The 19963-nt window shown below is 36.8% G+C and overlaps 2 protein-coding genes across 4 annotated transcripts in view; both read left to right on the top strand.

Moving 5' to 3' along the window:
* Positions 1-2386, top strand: part of LOC123498067 (organic cation transporter-like protein) — a 16114-nt gene extending 13728 nt beyond the window's left edge. Inside the window, exon 13 of the mRNA XM_045245154.1 lies at positions 127-2386. Coding sequence (XP_045101089.1) covers positions 127-166 — 40 coding nt within the window. The 3' untranslated portion in view covers positions 167-2386. The remainder of the gene's footprint in view (positions 1-126) is intronic.
* Positions 2387-2960: 574 nt separating this feature from the next.
* LOC123520724 (uncharacterized protein C18orf19 homolog A-like) lies at positions 2961-17697 on the top strand. 3 transcript variants are annotated; one of them, XM_045283276.1, is made up of 8 exons: positions 2961-3148; positions 3289-3420; positions 5348-5462; positions 6761-6982; positions 9886-10099; positions 12083-12228; positions 14017-14106; positions 17143-17697. In XM_045283276.1, the coding sequence occupies exons 2-8, from the start codon at positions 3373-3375 to the stop codon at positions 17232-17234; spliced, it is 927 nt and encodes a 308-aa protein (XP_045139211.1). In that variant the 5' UTR covers positions 2961-3148; positions 3289-3372; the 3' UTR covers positions 17235-17697. The 3 variants fall into 3 exon arrangements, with proteins under 3 accessions (XP_045139211.1, XP_045139210.1, XP_045139212.1); XM_045283275.1 differs by lacking the exon at positions 17143-17697 and having other exon boundaries at positions 14017-16849; XM_045283277.1 differs by lacking the exons at positions 2961-3148; positions 3289-3420; positions 5348-5462; positions 17143-17697 and adding an exon at positions 5963-6083 and having other exon boundaries at positions 14017-16849.
* Positions 17698-19963: the final 2266 nt, after the last annotated feature.

Raw genomic sequence — 19963 nt, 5'->3', positions numbered from 1 at the left:
ATATATATATATATATATATATATATATATATATATATATATATATATATATATATTAGAGAGAGATAGAGATTGTGGTTAGCTAAGTACCACTTGAGATTTGTTTCTGTTCCTTTGACACACCAGGGAGGTCAGTGACACGAGGGCCTCCGTGGACAGTGTGTGAACGAGCCCTCCTGCTTCCTGTGGCGGACTCGTCGGTGATGGCGCCCCACCTCGTCGGTGATGGAGCCACACTTGCGGGAGATTGTCGATGCTGTGCTATCTCTCCACCCAGCACAGAACCAGCAGATCTAGATCAGCCACGTTTAAGTGATTACGGTTTTCATACGGATAGTTAAACAACAACAATTGTTCCACTTGTTCTCCATTATACCTGGTGGAATGAGGCACAGCAAGTTTAAGGTGTCACCCATTTATATGTTTGTTGTTGTTTGAGATTAAGAGGAAGCATATCCTAAAAATTAAAATGATACACAAACAGCATACTTCCTGTATATTGGGTTATACAATATAATGAAATGGTATGCAAAAGGAATAGTAATTCAGGAATACGTTGGAGCAAAAGCACTAGAATTGTGTGATAGCCATTTTATTGATTGAGTCATGGTAATAAAATTATTACCTTTTAGAATTCTGAGTTTTGAAATACTCAGGAAGACAATGATGCTCATCAGTAGTGTAGTGCCAAGCATTACAAGTGGGAGGACATAAGCATAAGATATATATCATGATACACCCCCTCCACCCTATTTCCTTTACTCCCTCCCCCCCTATCACGCTCACAAGCGGGAACATGGACACGTATACCACGCCCATAAGCGTCTTCAATTTATGATTTCACGAAGTGTAACGTAAACATCCAGAAACATGGAACATGGATTCTCCTTGTAAATGTTTATAAATAATGTTTTAAAACGCCGCTCTTCTTCCGTGGAGCAGAGGGTGCTTGGTGCGGTAGTCATGTTTTTTAGTACAACTACACTGCCGAATGTTGTACTGTGTGCTGTGGCCTCAACGCTGCCTGAAGTGCCCATACAATTACACGCTCAATTCTGCCAGAACCTGACGCTGACCGGGTGGCGTCAGCCTTTCAGCTGCAGGTTTCGTCAGGGGCCTTCAGTCGGCCTGAACAGCCCGCCTGAAGTGCCCATACACGCTCAGTTTTGCCTGAACAGTCTTGTTTTTCTCAGGCGGCCGCCGACCATACAGACGGCATGAGGGTGTGTGGGACTCTTAACGTAAACAAACCACAAAATTTTTCTTTTCAAAGTTGGATATGTTCTTGAAAGATTAAATAAGGATGACATAGTAAATAAATCGCTAATAATTTAATCCGTGCCACTTGAAAAGCGATATCTATCAATTATTTTCCCCTCTGCGGGGTGGCGTCACCACCTTGTAGCTCAGACCCGTCTCACTCTTCATTTCGATAAGTTTTTTTTTCACAACCCTCTTATAATTTAATGATCAACTTATCGTTATGATCCCAGTGATTTGAAATTAGTACAGTATATTTGTCCCTTCGTTCCTCTTGACAGAGGTGGTGTTATGCCGAGTCGGCAAAACACCACCAAGTCCACCGTCTAACACATAGTACACCACACATTCCCTCCCCCCTCCCCACGTCGTATTCAATTTTTCAATGAACATGGAAAGCAGGGTTCGAAACCGGCAAGGTGGTATATTGCGGAGTAGGGAATCAACACAGTGCAGATTTCAGTGCGCGCTGTTTGCTTGGGAGAAATACGAAAACAAAAACAAAAACAAATTACTCCACTTTTGCCCATCTATAGTGAATTTTTCTTTGACCACCGCCTTTTCTGATTAACGTGAGGTTTGTTCTGTTCGTGTGTAAATGTATATGAATGTTGCTTTGTAGTCTTATGTGAGTTGTAGAGCTAGTCTCAAAATTAATAATGTTTGATAAGTATTATTTATGAAATGGTACTCTATAAGAAGATAGATGATGTTAATTAGTAAGAAGGAAAAATTTGTTAAGCTTAAGCTAGGAATTAAATCATGGAGTAAGTGGGCAATGAAATATTCTACTTTGAAGAATATAAAGAAGCAAAGAAAAGAATGTATCCTTCTCCAGTAGTAGTATACATAGTAAGTATTAGTATCTGAGCCAGCTATCCTAATGTATTCATGTTACATACTTACTGTGGATGGAATTATTTAAGAGAGAATCACCTCCAATTAATTAACCAATATAATTATGTGTAACAAGAATTATCATAATTCTTTTTTTTTCAATAATATGATATAATTATTTATTTATTATTCTTTTTCTTGTGGGTGGGACGCAGCATGACAGAAAACCACTGACAGAAAACATTGTACCACTAATATAAGGGAGAAGGAAAAAAATAAAGAAAAACAAACTGTCCAGTCGGTGTTTTTATAATAATCTTTAATAAATACCTTATCTATCATAAGAAGATTGGAGGGAACACTCAGTCAAATGCAGATAAATAAACGGAAATTTTGAAAGCAAATGTATCAGTAACAATAAGCCTTGAAATTATCAGATATCCGATGAAACCTTACTATAAGTAAAATAAGGAACAGTGAAATTCATATGACAGATACTATAGGTAAACGTGTAATATAAATTCCTGAATTCACATATGTGACAGCTGAAGACATACGTAAAGCATAGCATGTACCGTAGGCTGCCAGAAGCGATGACGCAACCTTCTGACCGGTCCCTGTCACCTCTGTGAGCTTGAGCTTGAGCTTGAGTTAGGAGTCACCCAGCAGTGGAAGTATATTGCTTTTCAACTTCGTATTCGGTTATATCCCGCATTAATAATTTTGCTAGGAAAAATTTATTCCTTTTTTCTCCTTTTAGGATTTTATCTTCGGTTAATTTGGGTTGTTATTTAATTGTTGTGTGAGAAGAATAAGTAGAACACTTCCCCAATTACAGTTGCACCGAGTCGAAACCTCACAGTATCAGCTGTTGCCTGTAGCCTAGCCTGTTACGGCAGACGAGGCAACGTGAAAACTGGTGACCGGTTACATGTTTTCCTCCTGTCCATTGTTTGCCCTGTCATCCCTGTCCCCGCAGCACTGATGGCTGAAATATAAAGAGCGACTGAATATGCCGATGTTGTGAAATTATGTGCTCTACGCAAGGAAGGTGAGTCAGTGGTGGTGGGGCGAGTGTGGAATGCTGAGGTGGTGGAGGGTATTGTACAAGTTACTTCAGAAGATTGCCTGAGATTATTCTTATAGGCGATTACTTTAGTGAAATTCAATAAAACTATTTATTTTTTTCAGGAGATAAGGTTAACATGGAGTGTTGACACTACATAGAGGCTGCATACCAGGCTGCCCAGGCCTTGCTGCTGTCCGCCACTAGAGATGCTGCCGCGTAGGGCCACCACCCGCCTCCTGCCACACCTGGCCAAGGTATGAGTGAGAAATTATTTTTGCAGTACATTTAAAGCGTCTTATTGTAGGTTTCCTCAAGGAATTACCTTCTTTATCAATTTGGTAAACCTACAGAGTTTCACCACCTTGCCCTTTCTGGACGAAACTATTTTTTTCTGGTAGATTTCGGCTTTCTTTTAATTAAAATACCACTTGTTTTGGGCGCAAATCATCCAATTTTTTTTTTTTTTTTTTTACAGCCCGGAAACATGATTTGCATAAAAAAAACAACTGGTAAATTCATTAAAAACAAGCCGAAATCTACCAGAAAAAATTTGTTTCGTCCAGAAAAGAACCTAACCTAACCTAACGTAACTAAACCTAATCTAACCTAACCCAACCTAACCTAACTAAACCTAATCTAACCTAACCTAACTAAATCTAACCTCAGGGGCCGTCGTGATTGGTGGAAATAATTATGCTTTTTTTTTTCATTGGCCGCTGCTTCAGGTTTCAAAGAACAGAACCAATCAACGTAAGCAATTAAGCGCATGCTCAGACAATGGTGTGTCACGGAGCCCGCCGAGCCGCGGCGAGCGCATGACACCATCAGTGTGCGGCAGGGTTTGATGCGGGAGGCTAGTGTCACGGCTGATCACCAAAACACGCTTAAATTTTAAGAAATCTGTGTCGCCATTCAAAAAGGTTGCACCTAGTATATATGGGGTCCAAATTACTCATAATCAGGAGCTCTATCTCTTGAGGTGGGTAAAAAACACGTAGCTGATTGTGGTGAAACTCTGCAGTAATACCATAAATTTTCTAGAAGAGATTTCTGAATTTTGTTATACCGACACATTATTTTAGTTTTATTATGGAAAATACTTTTTTTTTTCTTTTCTTTTCTTTTTTTGAAATCCAGAAGCAAAAGAAAAGTTATTCATCCTTTAGACAATCAATAATGGCCTGTTTGGATGGTGATTTAAGAGTTAGTTAAGCCAGTATCATGTAAGAGTTACAAGTGGCCCGCTGTGAAGATGGATTTGAGAACTGTTGCTGTACACTTCTCTTGTGACAGTTCTACTATTCAAGATGTCAAAAAAGTTTCAGGACTGGTGTCATAAAAGATTTATTTCAAACCTAAATTACATCAAATTAATCCCTGTGGAGTATATAACTGTGATCCATGATCTTCAAATATGTCCCAGAGATCAAAGACCAGAGCCTTCATTGGAAGAGTCCAATGCCACTAAGTCCAAAGAAAGCAAGATGGTCAAAGTCATGTTGATCGCATTCTTCAATGTGAGAGCCAGCGTCCACTTTTCACAGGGCCAGACTACCAACTAGCTTTTCTACAAAGAGATTTTGTGGTATTTGCTTCATTCAGTGCATGAGAAGAGGTGAGAGTTGTGGCAGGACATCTCATGCCTGCTCACAATGTCCTGAGAGTCCGACACTTCCTGGCCAAGAAGAAGTAACCTCCTTATCACCTGACATGGCTATGTGCGACTTTTTCCTCTCCCCCAAACTCAAAGGGGTCATGAAGTGGACTCATTTTGAAGACATGGATAGCATAAAAAAAAAAGCTGTGAAAGATCCTAAAAGAATCCTTCCAGGAGTGCTTGCAAGCATGGCAGAGAAGGATGGAAAAATGTATTAGACTCCAGGGGGATCATTTTGAAGGAGAAAACTCATAGTTTTTAGTTTTGGGTTTGAAATAAATCTTTTGTGACACCATTTCTTAAATTTTTCTGACACACCTTATAAGTGCATTTACTTCCTCATCCCCCTCGCATAGTTTTTCTCATATCCATTAACTGCCTTTTGCCTATAGGGTTTGGATTTGAAATAAATCTTTTGTGACACCATTTTTTAATCTTTTCTGGACACACCGTATAAGTGCATTTCCTTCCTCATCCCCCTCTCATAGTTTTGCTCATATCTATTAACTATCTTTTGTCTATAGGCTGTGGAGAGCCAGGCAGCCACTCCAGGAGCCCAATGGAGAAAGTGTAGCATGGGTGCATTCAAGTTTTCCAGTGGTCTGATTGGCGTCCTACCAAGAGTCACTACCACATCAGGTTAGAATTTAGCTGTTTATGTATTCTCAGACATTGAAAGGTGCACCATTTTATGTTGCTTATCTCAGCTTTACATCCCTTGTCCTTGGTCTGGCCACAGTTGCTACAATCATCACTGATACAGAAATATTGACATTAAGCTATAGGTGCCTTTTTCTTATGAAAATTATTCCTGTTCATGTTTTGTCAAGTAGAAGAATAGTTTTATAACAGTGCAGTATTGCCTCTACTTTGTGTTGTTTTCTTCAGCTACTTGAGCTTTGATAACCTTTAATCTCTGAATCTGTAGCTGAGTAAACCTATCATAATCTTTCCATTAATTATCAGAGGATTTTTGAGAATGGATCATTTGATGTACAGAATGAGATGTTTCCTGAGGACACAAATTTAAATGTTAATTCATCATCATCCTTTATAATGGTTTACTGAATTATGAACATTGAGTACTGTAAATGCCTGATAAGTATTTGTCTCTTGGTTATATGTAAGATCAGTCATATCTTATCTCTTACTATCTGTTATGGATATTGTGTGGAGTGCCTTGAAAACAACATGCTTAGGAGTTTCAGTGTTCTCTTAGGTATTGTGGCATGAACAGTGACAACTTCAAAAATACATGAGGTAAGTGTGTTTGTGATATGATTGAGTTTGTGGCCAAGTTGTTTACTAGCACTTCTGAGCCTTTATTTGTGATTGCATCATCATCATCTCTCTCTCTCTCTCTCTCTCTCTCTCTCTCTCTCTCTCTCTCTCTCTCTCTCTCTCTCTCTCTCTCTCTCTCTCTCTCTCTCTCTCTCTCTCTCTCTCTCTCTCTCTCTCTCTCTCTCTCTTTACCTTGAAAGGGTCACCTGAAGCAAGGGATTCACTTGCTTTACTTAATATTTCTTTAACTGTTGAACTCATTATACCACACTATGCCAAATTCATTTGTACATGTCAAGCAGTATCCTATGATAGGGCTGACAACTGTCCTGGTTTATTCCTGCAACATCATGATAGATCCATTTCCTTGGCTTTACCAAACATTATGTATGTATGGCATAAGTCAGAAGTGTAAAAAGCTCTTATCAGAATCCTGCAAGTCACATCTCCTTTCAAAGGACTCCAATGTTCCCAGTTCATTTCCATCATGCAGTTAGTAGACAATATTATTATTATCTGTGCTGCATCCCTAGTAACATTGAATATTTACCATGATATGTACAATGATTTTTCTTTAAGTGTTGCATGTTCTATCCTTCAATATTTTGCATACTTAGGTGAAACTGGTGTATAATAAACTCCTTGATGTTTGGCAGATTTGTGGCTCCAGCAGAGGACACTCTTACAGTCCCACCACCAACATTACCACCATCCCTTCACTATAGCCAGAATGTATAGTAATGCCTTCTTCCAAGCAACACAGCATCCCAGCTCTGCCTCAGTCTCGCTGATGATGTGTCCCAACCCTCCTTATAAGAAGGATTGCTATATACGTCTGTACTCCAGCAAACCTCCTACTGTGCCTTCCTCTTCTCTGGGTGAGTTAATGGAAATTCTTAAAGACTGTCTTGATAACTTTACCATAGAAATTTTCTATGGTACATAAGCACATAGTTCTCAAACTTAGCTTTTGAAAATTCAATTTTACTCATAGAAGTCAATGTAAAATGGATTAATCTGTTCCTGGACACCAATCCACCCTGTTCTAGCAGCTTATGACAGATTCTCCTTCAGCCAAGATGGCTACTCCACATCTCCAGCTCAGATATTATTTGCCCGGAAAGGATAATGAAGGAAATATTTATAGAAACTATAAATTAGTAATAAGCAGCATCTTTTGCTTTGTCTTTCAGTACAATGTAGGTATTTCCTGATATACGATTGCAATTGGCTCCTGAAAATCCAATGGTAAAGAGATTCATAGAAAAAGTAGTAATGCATCCAAGACCTTTATACAAGTACCTCCTGAAACCCTTGGAAATCATGAAATATCATATTCAAATTCTGTTATTGCTTAAGCAGTAAAGCACATACTACATAAATGAAAAAAATAAATGCAAGAAGTGTTATAATCCACGTAGAGGGAGAGTGAGAGTTACCATTCGTTCTCAAGGCATTCTCACTGGCTGACACAACTGCAGTTCATCTCTCAAACTGCAGTTGACTGTGCATCATTCATCCAGATAAATACCTCTATACAGTGAACTCCCAGTTTTACATTGAATTATATTATGAATCACCCATGAAGTGCTATAATCCACATTATATTGACACTCATTATTTTATGTATGTAACATTTGTTATATTACTTTAGGCATGGGGTTCTCAACCTCATTAATCTTATGTATCCCTTGAAGTCTTTCAGTATTGATCACATACCCTTGTTTTTTGTTACATGTGATGTCAAAGAAAACCTGCTCATAAATCTATCAATAAATGAAATGCATTATTAATAGTGCCCATTAATTCATCAGTACCATACATAATGACAACAGTAATTATCTGAGAATTTATGGATCTGTCCAGGTTCTTTAATAGACTTACACCTCACACCCCCCTCCACCTACCAAAATGTGACCAGGGCATGCTAATGAATTTACTAACTAACAGGCAAATGGACAAACATGATCTCATATAATATGGTTTACATATAGGCAATATATTTAATGGTTACCATGAATGTGTGAATTACTTCAATCAGGTAAGCAGGGCTGGGGTCAGTTATATTTATCTGTTCAATTCAATTCAAATTCAAAATAAATTTCAAATTAATCTATTCAATTCAACTCCATTTCATTAAAGATAATAAATTTTCAATTCCAATTGAACTCAATTCTTGAACTTGTCAATTCTAATTCATTTCCAATTCATTTAAGAGTGTTTTCAATACCAGTTCAATTCAATTTATAAGATAGTCAGATCTAATTCATTATATGGTTATATGTTGCAAATAGATTTTTTGTTTATAATTATAGAGATAGAATTATAAGAAACAGAACACACACTCTCAAATAGCGTAGCCCTGTATTATTGAAACAGGCTATATGCCAAGAGCATTGTTTGACTTTACCAGAACTGGACCTATACACACACACACACACACACACACACACACACACACACACACACACACACACACACACACACACACACACACACACACACACACCATCTCATTCAGGCAAACTGACAGGATTCAGACCTGTCATTCTTTAACTTGTTACAAATATTTGTTTGTGTGTTTTCTTTTCTATAATTATAGGGACAGAACTATAAGAAACAGAACACACATTGTTATATATCTTGTATTGTTAAAAATTAGAACATAGTTTAAGTTTATGAAGCCCATTGTAATGACATGATCACATGAATGAGATACCAAACATTACAATGTAATTGCCATTAAGCTATATTATGCATTATGTATTGTTGAGACTTGCCAAGTTGCCAGTAAACTATACAGTATTTTATAGTATTTGATCATAAAATTTGTTGGTTTTAGGGATATCAATGATTCATATCAATTTATCGCATTTAAGGGGGGGCAAAACAGCTGAAATGGTAAAATGGGCTCAAAACATCTTTTTCTATTTTTATTGTATATTTACACAGGAAAAGTATCCAAGAATCAAGTTTTGGCCGGGAAATACAGTATATGTGTAGTACATATTTGTTGTACAAATAAAAAAAAAATCGAATCTTGCAATTATTACCATAGATATGTCATACTACAAACTTTAAACCCGTTTTTCTCAAAACGTCAATAAAACAACTTCAATGCGTAGCTGTGCAAAGAAAACTTCATGGATTTCAATAAAAATCACCATACTTATGCATTATGAGTATATCAACATTTTTACGTGGGCTTTTTGAAATATATTGAAAAACAATGGTTCGGGAGCATTTTTCAGGGAAAAAAAAGTGACGTCATCATTTACATAAACTTGTGAAAGCGATTTCTCACAAACTATAACGAATATAGCAAAAATGTCACGTAGAATTGTTGATATGCTATTCAACTACTACCATGCAAAATTTGGTACCTCTACAATGAAAATGTGAATTTCCGTTAATTTTTAAATCATAACCGTCATAACCGTCACAACAACGTAAGCTAAAATTTCTACGTCTGACATATTATCAGAAACTAGATTTTAAGCAAATTGAAATTTTGAGGCAAAAATATTAAAAACTTTTTTTTTATGAATATTTTTTACCCAGCTGTTTGGCCCTCTCTCTCTCTCTCTCTCTCTCTCTCTCTCTCTCTCTCTCTCTCTCTCTCTCTCTCTCTCTCTCTCTCTCTCTCTCTCTCTCTCTCTCTCTCTCTCTCTCTCTCTCTCTCTCTTAAATTCAATTCATAATTGACCCTGCAGATAACACAAAACCATTAAAAACTTATTGATTAGTAACTTAATTGACTAGTAACTTACTTATCCCCCAGATGAAAATCAAAATGAGACCATTTCATCTAAAGGAGGAAAGGAAACACCAAAACAGAGCAAAGGTGAGGCCTTAGAGAGTAGCAAGGCTGAAGAGAAACTGTCCATAGTACAGAAATTCAAGCTGATGTACAAGCAGTACTGGTATGTACTCATCCCAGTACACATAGCAACTTCCATTGTGTGGTATGGGTCCTTCTTCATTGCTGCTAAGAGGTGAGTCACATTTGAGACAAGTTAATTAATTCAGTTGTTCTTTTTTAAATAGTCTAGTAATAAGAAAATTTATTTATTTTATTTTATTATTATTATTTTATATATTTATTTTATTTTATTTTATTTCTTTTTTTATGTAGGAGAGAAGCCAACCAAGGGCAACAAAATATAAAAATAAAGGCCAACTTGAGTGCTGGTTCCCTAAAAGAAAAGTGAAGAGTCAGCCAAAATTAAGGAACAAATGTTTTGAGACCTCCCTCTTAAAAGAAATCAAGTTGTTGGAAGACGGAAATACAGAAGGAGGAAAAGAGTTCCAGAGTTAACCAGAGAAAGGTGTGAATGATTGAGAGTACTGGTGAACTCTTGTATTAGAGAGTTAGACAGAATAGGGATGAGAGGAAGAAGAAAGCCTTGTGCAGCGAGGCCGCAGGAGGAGGAGAGGCATGCAGTTAGCAAGATCAGTAGAACAGTTAGCATGAAAATAACGATAAAAGATAGAAAGAGATGCAATATTTTGGCGGTGAGAAAAAGGCTGAAGACAGTCAGTCAGAGGAAGGGAGTTGATGAGACGAAAAGCTTTTGATTACACCCTATTTATTAAAACTGTGTGAGTGGAACCCCCCCAAACATGTGAAGAGTACTCCATACAGGGGCAGATAAGGCCCTTGTACAGAGTTAGCAGTTGGAGGGGAGAGAAAAACTGGTGGAGACACCTTAGAAAGCTTAACTTCATAGAAGCTGTTTTAGCAAGAGTTGAGATGTGAAGTTTCCAGTTAAGATTATGAGTAAAGGACAGACCAAGGATATTCATTGTGGAAGAGGGAGACAGTTGAGTGTCAATGAAGAAGAGGGAATAGTTGTCTGGAAGGTTGTGTTGAGTTGATAGATGGAGGAATTGAGTTTGATCTAAGTTTCCTTCTTATCACACACATCCCCTTAATGGCCAACAGGTCTTCTTGTATTGCTGTTCATTTTTCTTTTGTCATGGGAGATATTAAAAACCATATGTGTTAAGCTGGATATATTCTGTGTTACAGCGATAAATGTATCATTATTAGTATTATCATTACTATAATGAAAACAATTTCCAAACCTACATGGTTCGTTATGAATAAGTGCTTCATGGAAGATGGACAGATCTGTTCATTAATGCATATATATGTTATTGAAGATATGATTCTAAAACCCATAATTATTAGATATTTCTTCACCTATAATTCATTCAGTAGGTGTATAGAATTATGCTCTCAACTATTCCGTCTAATTCCTTGTTCTTTTCTATTTTGTCACCATATATATTGATTTATATTCCATTCTTTCACTTCTATTATTCCACTTACTGCCATTTTAGCTTTTTAGTTTAGATTGTGTGTATTTTCATTTTTAGAACCTTAATTTCTCAAAAGATCTTCAGACATTTTCTTCATTCAAAATAAAAAGTATATATAAAGAACTATAAGTAAAAAGTTTGTGAAGTGAGCAAAAAAAATGGTCAATAGTCCTCACTTTTTTTCTCTGTATTTGGTGAACATCAATAGTAAATAGTAAAGATATGTATTGAATTATGAAATGTACTGTCTTTAGAATCACTCTGCTTGTTTAATCAAAGTTAATTACTCTGATGTTTGCTGAAGATGGAGCATATTATACATTCTTCAGTCAAACTTTAGTTATTAATGCTGTTCATTGATTCAAGAAGTGTTACATATCCTCAAAACCCCCTTCATGTACCTGTAGAACCTCAAAACTCCTTTGATTTATTCCTAAAACTTGATTTATGTATTGGAGGCATCATTACACAAGGAGAAAGCATATTAGAAATAGTGCCTAATTAAACAATTAATTTAAAGGAGCAAGAACATGGTTTATTGGTTGAATTCTCATTTATTAAAGAAAGAAACAGCTCCAAATTATATAAATTTTGTAAAAGCCAGACCATTGATTTTATGATTGAAAAGTTATTTTCTTCTCTCTCATTTCCAGTGGTGTTGACATAATCCCATTGATGGAAAAACTTGGAGCCGGAGAGAAAATTATCTCTCATTTGCAGAGTAGCAATGCTGGCTACTATGCAATAGCTTATGCCATGTACAAAATTGCCACTCCTGCAAGATATACAGTTACTGTGGGTGAGTGACCTCACACTTGGACTTTATTATGAGTTCATTGAAGTTTGTTTTATGAGTAAAGAATTAATTTCTTTTGTAGGATTGATAGTGATAGTAGTGGTGGTAGTAGTAGTAGTAGTAGTAGTAGTAGTAGTAGTAGTAGTAGTAGTAGTAGTAGTAGTGGTTTCTATTCAGTGTGAAGATGACACATGTCACTCAGTGGCAGTGACCCAACAGCTTTATGAGTTGGAGGTTATGTTATGGCATACCCCAGGCATGCCCCTAACCTGTCCAGATATTCTGATCCTTCACACTATATGTAGTGGCTGTTGTTGATGATGGTGGCAAGTGTGATGATGTTTAAAGTTGAAGGTGTATGTTTTGAGGTATTTTTATTATCATCATTTTTTATTCGTAAGGCATGTAAGTATTTTCATTTAAAGGAATAGCTGATGTACAAGTACCTCATAGAATGTTTTGGACGTTGTGTTGGATAAGCCATGAATGTTATTGAACAGCATTTGTTTGATATTTCCATTGTACAGTAAGCCCTCGCACTTGGTGAATTGATTAGTGTGGCAAAACTATCCCCAAATACGAATTTCGCCAAGCACGAGTTCTTTATACCATATAAATTGCCTAGAAAATGCCTCAATCAGTCTTTAGTCGTTGCCAAAGTCTCTTTTTTTATCCCTAAATACCATCTTTTGAGCTGAAATAAAATCTTTTGCCTTCACATATTAGAACACATGTACAAAGCAGACCAATAAACAATAAATAAAGCTAATAAGATATGATATAAAGGCTGTAACTCATGTTTTTCCACCCATTTCCCTCGCCCACTTTCATCCTTGCTGCCACCACCACTGTCCTTACCCCAGTATTGCGCTGGTAGAGGCCATGTTGGCAGTTAATCGCCAGAATTCATTCCCACGCTAGCAGAACAGAGGGTAGTACAAACAAAATGGCTGAAGGGGACTCTCACACTGCGTTCTGATAGGCTTAGAGAGAGGTCTGACATCACTGGGGAGCCGCGTGGTTCGCTGTGCGGCCGCTAGGGGACAGCCAAGTTTGAATTCAAATTGCTAAGCGTGCACTCAGTGGTCCATGGCCACCCTACCGCCAAAAGTGAATTTCGCCAAGCTGAGATTCGCCAAGTACGGGGCCTTATTGTACTAGATTTTGTTTTTAAGTTGATCCTTTTCATTTTATCCATCTTAATTGCCTGTTTGGAAGCACTGATAGATTTAGTAAAAATGGATTAACCTTCATCAATTGAGGTAGCCATGATTGAGATTGTGCTAGACTCTTGATAATAGTACATTATAGCTGTTTTGGAAGCTATTAAGTATCATCTATTATGGATAGAATTATTTTCATTTGTACTAGTTCCTTTATGAACATATTGCTCTATCCAGGTCTTTTTTTTTCCTCCACAGTAAAGATATGTTGCCTGTGTACTCTTGATTTTTTTCTTAATATGTCATTCAGAATTATCAAAGATGAATAATGGAATGGCCTGCTTTATAGTTATCATTGTGTGAAACATTGCATTATCTGATAGTCTTAATATATGGCATCATATTGCTGGCAGAACATCAAACATTTGGTATATACAATAGTAAGGTTGAAGGTGTATATTCATATATGTATAGACCATATTAATTCTTAATTAAAATTTATTAGAGTTGCAAATATGTTCCAAGTACAGTATTATATGTTAAGATTAAGAGATGTGGTTGGTTTTATATCAGTTCCTTTTGAGTTAATGTTGTGTTGGTAATGATGTATTTTTCCATTTTTTTACAGGAGGAACAACATTATCTATAAACTACTTGAAGAAACGTGGCTATATTAAGCCAGTGCCGTCCTCTGAGAAGCTTAAGGAAATGTATGAAGGTAAAAAGGAGGAATTAATTGAAAGGAAAGAGGAACTTGTGGAGAGGTATCAGGAGAGGAGAGAAGAAATAGTAGACAAATACCAGGAAAGGAAGGAGGAAATTCTAGATAGGTATCAGGAGAAAAGAGAAGAAATGAAGGAGAGGTATCAGGAGACTAAAGAGGAAATGGTACAAAGATTGTCTGAGAAAAGGAATGAACTTAAGGAACGAGTTGTAGAGAAAACAGAGGAATTTAAAGATAGATTAGAGGAAAGAAAGGATCAGTTATCCAAAATGGGAGAAAATAAGAAGAAGAGGTGAGGAATCCTGTACTGTACTTGTGATAGTTACTAGAAAGATTTGGATAGAAGTGATGGAATGTGATGGTGCATTGTGCATTTGGTAGGTTGGAGTAGTATTGTGGGTATATCTGACACACTGCTAGTCAGTGGGACTTGGTTAGCAAGTGTATGTACCTCTCTGTAGAACTAAAACCAAGCATGATCTACATGCTTATGAGTTTATTTTCTGCTTTGATGGAGCTTGACAGCCACCATTGCTACCGATGAAAATTTGGTGCAGCCTCTGACACTGACTACTATATGGTTGTCCTATTGGAAGGAAGCCCTGTGTTTTGACATTACAAAGTAATCTTGTGATATACTTTGTCTGTTAATTTGAAAATTTTGTATCTGTAACAAGTTTGTCATTATTGATGATTAAGTTTGAACTCTGAATTCTATCACATACAGTAAACCCTGTTTTTGTTGGACCTGAATGAGACAGATATTATATAAGTCAGACACTTTTTTTTTATTCTCCCACAAGTGCACTGGTAAGCATTTTTTGTCCTTTGATTACGAAATTTTAAGCCACTTGGCTGATACATTAGCTAAAATATTCCTGAGAAACACAGATTATAACTTTGCACTAGTCTGATAATTCACCTGTAATTATTGTTCTCATTTCTCTATTTGATATTCCGTCTAGCATTTTGCCCTGCAAACCCCCTACATTTTTCATTTTCCTCGACAATCTCTGGTAGGTACTTTAATATCAAACAGCTTTTTTAGATCTAAATAGACACAGTCTGCCCAGCCATCCCTCTCTTGAGTGAATCCATTTTTTCTACTATAAAAATTCAGTAAATTTCTGACACAAAAGCTTCCACTTGTGAAACCAAATTCTTCTAGATATTTCATCCACCTTTCTTTAATGTATATTTTTTTTGCGTATTTTTACAACAACTCTTGTTAGTGACACTGGTCACTAACTGGTGGTTCTTCTTTATTACCTTCTTTGAAAATGGGTACACTTTTCCAGTCTAAATGGAATTTTCTCTCTTTAGATGAAGATTCTATGATATCGTGTATCGTCTCTGGTAGCTGCCCGCTACACTCCTGCATTATCCAGTTTGACACTCCATCTAGCCCTTGACCCTTACATACATTGTGATCCTTCATCATTTTCTTAACTTCCTCACCATCCACTTTAAATTCCTTCAGCACTTTGTCAGTATGCCATGCTCTTTCTTTAGGGAATACTGACTAGAACAACATTTTCAAGAAAAGGATAGAGTTATTACTTTTATGTCTCAAAATTTTTTTTTTTATTCTTTTTATAATTATTTCTTCAGAAACCAAGAGGTAATTTACATTTTCTACAAACTTGTAAATACTATCTGATTTCATTAATGCATCTTAGTAAAGTATTTTAGTCTTTCTTTAAGTCTGACAATGCAGTAGATTACCATAATTGGTCATTACATTGCCTAGTCTGTGATCTATCAAGAAGTGGAGTACAAAGATGCAGTAATTGATTCATCTCACAGAGACCAGACAAAAGTTGATTACTAAAACCTTACTTCATATCCTTGTGGGTGCAGATTGACAAAATACGGACTCATTCTGAGGAGGGGAACATGATTACAAGTGTTCATTTTATGTTTTATATGCTGTTTAGTATTATTTATTTAGTTGTTTATTTATTAGTTTTTTCCCTTTTATTTAATTCACATTTTTAAATGTAGCTGTAACATGTAGTCCATACAACCCACTTCCTTTCCCATAGTGGCACACCACTGATTGTCAGGACAAACATTTGCCATGTGCTCAAAACCAGATAAGGTTGCTGATTGCGAGAGGTGGAGATAGCTGAAGTGCTGTTCCATATTTCTTATTGGGACAGGATGCTTGATCAGAAATACATGAAAATATTTGCAGAGTTTTATTTGTTGAATAATTTGCTAGTATTGTCTATCTTAAAATTCTGATTCATTTTATACTGTTATAATTCGTGAGTAGGTAAATAGTGGTGATAGTGACAAATAAATTAGTTTCTCCCATTAATATGTTACCACTAGTAAGTACATATAAGTGTTGTGTTGACATTATTGTTATCAGTATTGGTGCAGTGACACAGCACAAAAAAGAGGGTGCTTTCCTATGTGAGCAACATGGAAACCTCTACCATTGAAGAAGCTGACATTGTTTTGTAGTCACTGATATGACAACACACCATTGGTACTAGAATTGTTAGAATTGTCTCATGGGCAAGTTGTTTACTGTTATGATCTGGAGATTATTTAATAAATTTGTGATTCGTTTTCATGTGGCTGGAACACAACACGTGCAGAAAGGAATGATCCCAGGATTAGTGGAGTAATGCAGGTGCAGGATGGTTAGGGTGAAGTGTGCTGTAGCAGCACAGCACACACTGTACATACTGCTCTCTGTATATAATAAAGTGAACAGAGAAATTAAGTGTACATGAATTAGTTGACCTTATCCATTGTTATTGCTCTGTTTAACATGAAAAATGTTTTATTGTTTTCAATTTAGTATTGGAATAACTACTTTACTGAATTGCATTAATGAATATTTCTGTGCAACAAGCTTGAGTGATGGATATGATTACTGTGTTATCTTTCTATTGATGTGGAACTGGTAAGTACACACACTACAGATTTTTTTCAAGTTTGAAGGTTCTGTTATTTATAGCATTTTAAATTGAGGTTCATTTCAATAAACAGCATACTTATTTTTCCCCCACACAGCTGTGGTTGTGAAGGTTCGAGCCTGGACAAAAATGGCCTTCAAGGAGAAAAATGAGATTGCTTTGCCCATACGTCTGTACCGGCCTGTGTAGGGGAGTGCCCAGTGGGTGTGGCACTGTTGATGGTGGTTATGTATCAACAGACTTTTCTAAGCAATTGCAGTCATTTCCTGGATGAGGTAGTGCACTACTCCCTGCTAGGAACACTTACTTAGGACACAATTAGTGTAATACATCAGCTTTTAGTCACCTGCTCAGGTACATTAAGTTAAATTTGCTGTAATTTTTTTTTTTTTTTTTTTTTTTTTTTTTACAAAATTGATATTGATTCACATGAATGTCTTATGCGAGTTGGCCGTCTCACCCAATAGAGTGCAGAACTAGACCAATGGTGATACACCATTTAATAAATGTAAAGCTTGAAAGGTAAATAGATGAATAGACCTAGATAGAGAAGTAGTAGATGGTAGATGCATTATTGTTCCCTATTGTAAAGTATATAGACACTGAGGAGTTACATTAGTATGAGATTATTGCAAATAAAGGACGAGCTTATTTTTTTTATTTTTAATATTTCATACATGTACTACATATTTATTTACTAGTTTTTAGGTTGCATGAATATTATTAAATGCACCCAGTAATTGGCATTTATCAGTTTATCTTCAAAAGTATGGCATGCTAGAGGTATCAGATAGAGGGAGAAAAATAATCTTTGTTCCTGCATATATGTGTGTGTGTGTGTGTATATATATATATATATATATATATATATATATATATATATATATATATATATATATATATATATATATATATATATATATATATATATATATATATATATATATATATATATATATATATATATATATATATATATATATATATATATATATATATATATATATATATATATATATATACACACACACACACACACACACACACACATTAGAAGCACAAGATCGCATAGTAAGAAACTGAGGAAGGGAAGATGTCTGAGAGATGTTAAAAAATATAGTTTCCCGCAAAGATGTGTTGAGACTTGGAACAGTTTGAGTGAGGAAGTGGTGTCAGTAATGAGAGTGCATAGTTTTAAAGAGAAATTGAATAAGTATAAATATGGAGACGGGGCCACATGAGCATAAAAGCCCAGGCCCTGTAAAACTACAACTAGGTAAATACACACACACACTTTCTAAGTTAGATTCCAAGACTACCACTCAGGGCCGTTTCTAGCTACAGGCGGACCAGGCGATAGCCTACGGCCCCCAAGCCATAAGGGGGCCCGCAGGGTAGCTTGGAAAATTGAAATTTCCCGAGCCACCCAGGGGCCCCGATGAAAAGTCGAAATCTAGGGCCCTCCCTCCAAACAGCATCTTGCCTAGGGCCCCCACAAAGCTAGAAACGGCCCTGCAACCACTGCCGCCGCCTCTGTTACTGCTATACTACTAATACTATTACTCTATTATTGCTGCTGTTATTATCAATGTTATTCCCACTGCCACTTCTATTACTACTATTCAAACAATTGGATGAGATCATCCTTACACACACACACACACACTGGCAATTTCCGGCTCATGTAAGGGTCTTCTTCCCCTTTATGCCGAAAGTGTCCGCTATTGTTGTTTTGGCATCACTTCTTGCCCGCCACTGACACATCAATTTCTCATCGCATAGCATGGGTGTCGCTCCTCCAACGTTGGTTTAGCAGTTGATAATTTCCTTGCTGGATCATAAACATGTATTTAAAGAGGGTGATAATTGTGAGAAAGAAGCGTAGGTAGCTTTACAAAGAAAAACAAAAGGAAGATGACTTCTCTGGTTTCTCGTGGAAATTTTGCATTTGTAACAACTCTGCGGCGGCCTCGTTCACGTGTTTAGATGTGGTGGGTCAGTGAAAAGGAAAGATAGATGACTGGTGAGAAAGAAGAAAGGGGTTAGGTAAGGTAGCCAGCCTCTCCGGTTCCTTACGTAAATAACCTGATTGTGACAGGTCAGCGGCCCTCACACCACTGACAGACTATTCACGTGTGTGGGATGAAATATCTTGTATATGATCCTCGTGTCAGCCGCAGCACACCACGCCTCTCGGACTGCTATATTTATACTACAGAACTTATTTTTCTTCCGTGTTGTGACAGCGTGTTCCATCGATGACTTTCTTGGCACGTGATGATACATACACTGAGCATTTCAGTAACCCTTTCAGTAATGTCATTGTGGATATTTACGTAGAATAGCCCAATTAGGAATGATAACTCTTGTAATCGTAATATTAACGTTGAAACAAATTACCTATACATGATTATTTACTTTGCTAACTCAACCTCAACTAACAACAGGTGAAGATATGGAACTTAAGATTCTAGTATGAATGAGTTAACCTTTTATTCTGCATGCAACGGTGTGTGTGTGTGTGTGTGTGTGTGTGTGTGTGTGTGTGTGTGTGTGTGTGTGTGTGTGTTGATCAATTTGCTATGGTGAAAATTATGTAGTACATGTAGGCTATATAATAAACCTACTCACACCAGTGGCAGCCAGTCGGTGGTTGGCTCGATGCCCCGTGCCGTGCCTCATGACCCTTCCACCACGCTACAGCAATGGAGTCGATGTAGAGGTTTGGTGCGGTGCTTGTGGGCCATGCAGGTGAACAACTCTCCTGCTCTACACTGATTGTTTGTTGTTTTAGTAGTAAACAGTGATATCACGAAGTTTTAACTCATCCATATACTTACTCAAAGACGCGCGTGCAGCCGCAGACAACAGAATATACCACAGTAAATCATGCACACACCTCAAAGCAATACAGTACA

The sequence above is a fragment of the Portunus trituberculatus genome, chromosome 47, assembly GCF_017591435.1.
Source record: "Portunus trituberculatus isolate SZX2019 chromosome 47, ASM1759143v1, whole genome shotgun sequence".
Lineage (NCBI taxonomy): Eukaryota > Metazoa > Arthropoda > Malacostraca > Decapoda > Portunidae > Portunus > Portunus trituberculatus.
Note: the sequence above shows the minus strand (reverse complement) of the source record. Positions and strands in the feature narration are given on the sequence as shown.